The sequence below is a fragment of the Sinocyclocheilus anshuiensis genome, unplaced genomic scaffold (genome assembly GCF_001515605.1).
Source record: "Sinocyclocheilus anshuiensis isolate Anshui unplaced genomic scaffold, SAMN03320099.WGS_v1.1 scaffold2514, whole genome shotgun sequence".
In the NCBI taxonomy this organism is placed as follows: domain Eukaryota; kingdom Metazoa; phylum Chordata; class Actinopteri; order Cypriniformes; family Cyprinidae; genus Sinocyclocheilus; species Sinocyclocheilus anshuiensis.
In genome coordinates, this window is record NW_015548375.1 from 68,872 (window position 1) to 72,148 (window position 3,277).

The window sequence follows — 3,277 nt, forward strand, 5'->3', positions numbered from 1 at the left end:
GAGTCGTACCACGCAGTGGAAAAGCGCCATATGTGATGTGCAGTTTTCTGGCATGTGCGGAAATTGAAATGGAATCCCTTTAGTTCCTTTTCCTCCTCATTTCCAGAACTTGTATAGTGTTATTTTAGTGTTATCAAGTTTGAAAGATCACTTCAAGCTCTCATTGTTCGAGAAGAGCTGTATAATCTTCAAAATATTAGCTTATTCTGTTTCACATGCAGAAAAAAATAACATTATGTGGTTTTGGAACGATGTGGGAGAAAATAATGACAGAAATCTCATTTTGGGATGCACTGTTTCTTTAAAAGGGTCATGGATCTGCATTAGTCCAGCATTTGCTATTCTTAATATTTTTTTTTTTTTTCCCCCTTATTGCAGTTTTTATTTGCAGCATAGTAAAGAAAAGAGCAAAAATGGATCGGTAGCCATCATAAGCCAGTTCCCTTTCAGTCAGTCACTCTCGACGTCACGTCGGATGACCGACGAAATTGGGATCTCGCTTAGAGAGACCAATCTACTTCGAGTGTAAACTAAACGAGCCAATGCTCATCCGACGTGACGTCTCCGTTCCCTCCTTCAGGGAACGACGGTTACCATACGTAACCGAGACGATTTGAAGTCACATTGTCCAAATGAGCAGCACAGTACTGTGTATTAGAGTATATGTGTTAACTAGTAAACCAACTTAAGGACACTAGGAAAAAAATAAAATTGCATAGAATTCATTGTATACTATTTAAAAAAAATAACAATAAGTGGTGTGCACTTAAAATAAAAAATGGTTATTTATTAAACTTTTTTTGGGCGTCCAATCAACAAGTAATGAAAATGTAGTGTCAGTAATTATCTCCAGTTTATTCATCAATCTGGAAATAGAAGGTCAGAGCACAATGCATTGTGGGATACAGTGCGCTCTGTGGTATACTCCACTCTTTTGCTAATGTAGTAGGTCACCAAGACAAAAAAAAAATGCATACAGTACACAGTGTACATGCTATATTCTGCAGAAATAAATGTAGCATGTTAGCATGCTAACATATTCACAAATCACGAGGCCAAAAAAAAAGTGAAGCCCTGCTAAAATCCACATTTGATTAGATGAAGTGGAAATAAAGTCAACTGAAAATGCTTAGGCATAAACGTGTCATGGGCTTCCGAAAAAAAAAAACGAATGGATAGTGATCCCAGATGTGGAAGAGGCATCAGCCGATGATCAGTTGGGCAATTAAGCAGATTTATCTAGCCGTCCTCCCTGTGCTACCTTGCACGTTGATCCTAGCGCGGTTACCATAAATCAGAGCTTGCTCTCGGAGAGGTTGAAAAACGTTAGTCTGTGATAAACAGCCCTCTCTAGCGCTCCTAATCTGTTCGCTAATTTGTGTTAAAACTCCCATTTCGTCACCGAGGCAGCCCCAGGGAGCATGCAAAAAACGTTGAGGGAGATAACGGCTTAGCGAAGATCCCAATGCTAATCAGAGAGCCGGCATGGGTGTCTGGCACAGAGCCAGGCATTAGCATACCTGCATAACAATATCTCATTGAAATGAAGGTTGGCTGGGAAAGCTAATGGCACTTCTGAGCCTTGCCGCTATTGCCAGAAACAATCAGTCGATAAACACACTCAATGACTTTGCCGTTTGAAAAAGAGTTCCATACAACAATTCAAATAACTCGCATAATCAATAAAAAACACACTTGCTCAATCGCACGCCATCTGCGGTTTCTTTGAAGACATGCTTGAGGGAGTAGGAAATTATTCTTTGCCGAGTGTAAGGACAAGGAATGCAGAACAACAGCATCCAAAACAAATAAAATTAAAATGAATTGAAAGCATACAACAAACAACAAGACCCTAAAAATACATACTTGATGAAAAAAGGAAAAAATGTCATCTAATGCCACAGAAATGCTCTGGCACCTTGGCCACCATCTGGTAATGGCAGCTGTAGTGAACACTGTACTTGTGCCAATGTACAATGTACGCACATTTGGCCAAAAGAGCAGCAAAAGTACTGACCCATAGAGATGCAACATCATATCACATTAGACAGTCATCTAATTACAGACCAATGCTTGTAAATGCAATGATAAATTGCTGCATTTGTAACGTCAACTGCTATCACACAAGACATATTTCCAGAGCCCTAGAGTTATCTATAGAGGAAATAAACATTATATGTTCAGCAGCATTTCCTTCAAAATGTTGTGTACTGCTCACATTGCACCCGCTTTATCTCCAGGAGCAGGACGTGATGTGGCCTTTAAACAGGAATTGATATTGCAAGGATTTGAAAACTTCTCCTGAGGTTTTTCTGTTCTTCTGAGAAAAATACCTTTATAATCTCAATGGAGTCCCAACAATCTCACAGATTTGTGCTCTGATCTACCAATATACTATAAACACTATAAAAGTAACAGATACCAATCCCCCAAGACCAAATTACTAAAGAAAATACTACATCTGACTTTTGAATTTATAGCTTTGCTCTCTTATATAAGTCAACAATTTTCTCACTTGTGTTTCAACTTTATGAGAAACATCTTAGATACTTAAAAGATACATAAAGTCACATGGGCTATGAATGAACAACCTCTGATCAATAAATATCCTCTCAGACCACACATCTTATGTAGAACACTTTCAAATGAATCCATCATGTCCAGAGAGAGTGATCATCATGATCATGTCCATCATGTCCCCCCCCCCTGCAGGCACGTCACACAAAACATGTTGTAGTACCCCATATGGCTTCTTATTAATACCTATTTTGCCATAAGTTCAGCCTAGAATGTTTCTGATAATCGAGGATCCCTGTGGATCACATTTGAAGCAAAGGAATGGAGGTCAAAATGGTCACTTACTGACAGTGAGACTGCAGTCGTAAAAGCTGTAGCCTGGATAGCACTGACATCCCCACTCTACACATTCCCCATTCCCATTACATAAATTCGGACAACGTAGGGCTGTTGCGATATCCACCAATGGTCTAGAAGCTTCCTGAGAACGCTGGGTTCGGTTCTCCAACCACTTCCGTTCACATTCGTTCTCCAGGAAGGACACAAGGGCATCCTCCCAGGCCAAATCATCTTTCAACTGAAGATCCAGGATGCAGAGATCCACAGCTTCTTCCAGGCGCCGACCCAGCAGACTCTTGCATACTGTGCCCACAGTTGAGTTCGCCAAGGCCAGTTGGCAGACCTCCAACGCTTTGGCAGAAGTGAGGCCACTAGTTGTCGGCCAGGAAGGGTGGGCAGCTGGACGGCTGGAAGAGCGGTG

At 40.9% G+C, this 3,277-nt stretch overlaps 1 protein-coding gene across 1 annotated transcript in view; it reads right to left on the reverse strand.

Annotated features, from left to right (window-relative positions):
• LOC107656682 (von Willebrand factor D and EGF domain-containing protein-like) overlaps positions 1-3,277 on the reverse strand; it is a 78,092-nt gene that overhangs the window by 47,332 nt on the left and 27,483 nt on the right. The window contains 1 exon segment of the mRNA XM_016444624.1: positions 2,863-3,277. This exon segment is cut by the window's right edge and continues 3 nt beyond it. Within this exon segment, the coding sequence (XP_016300110.1) occupies positions 2,863-3,277 (415 nt within the window).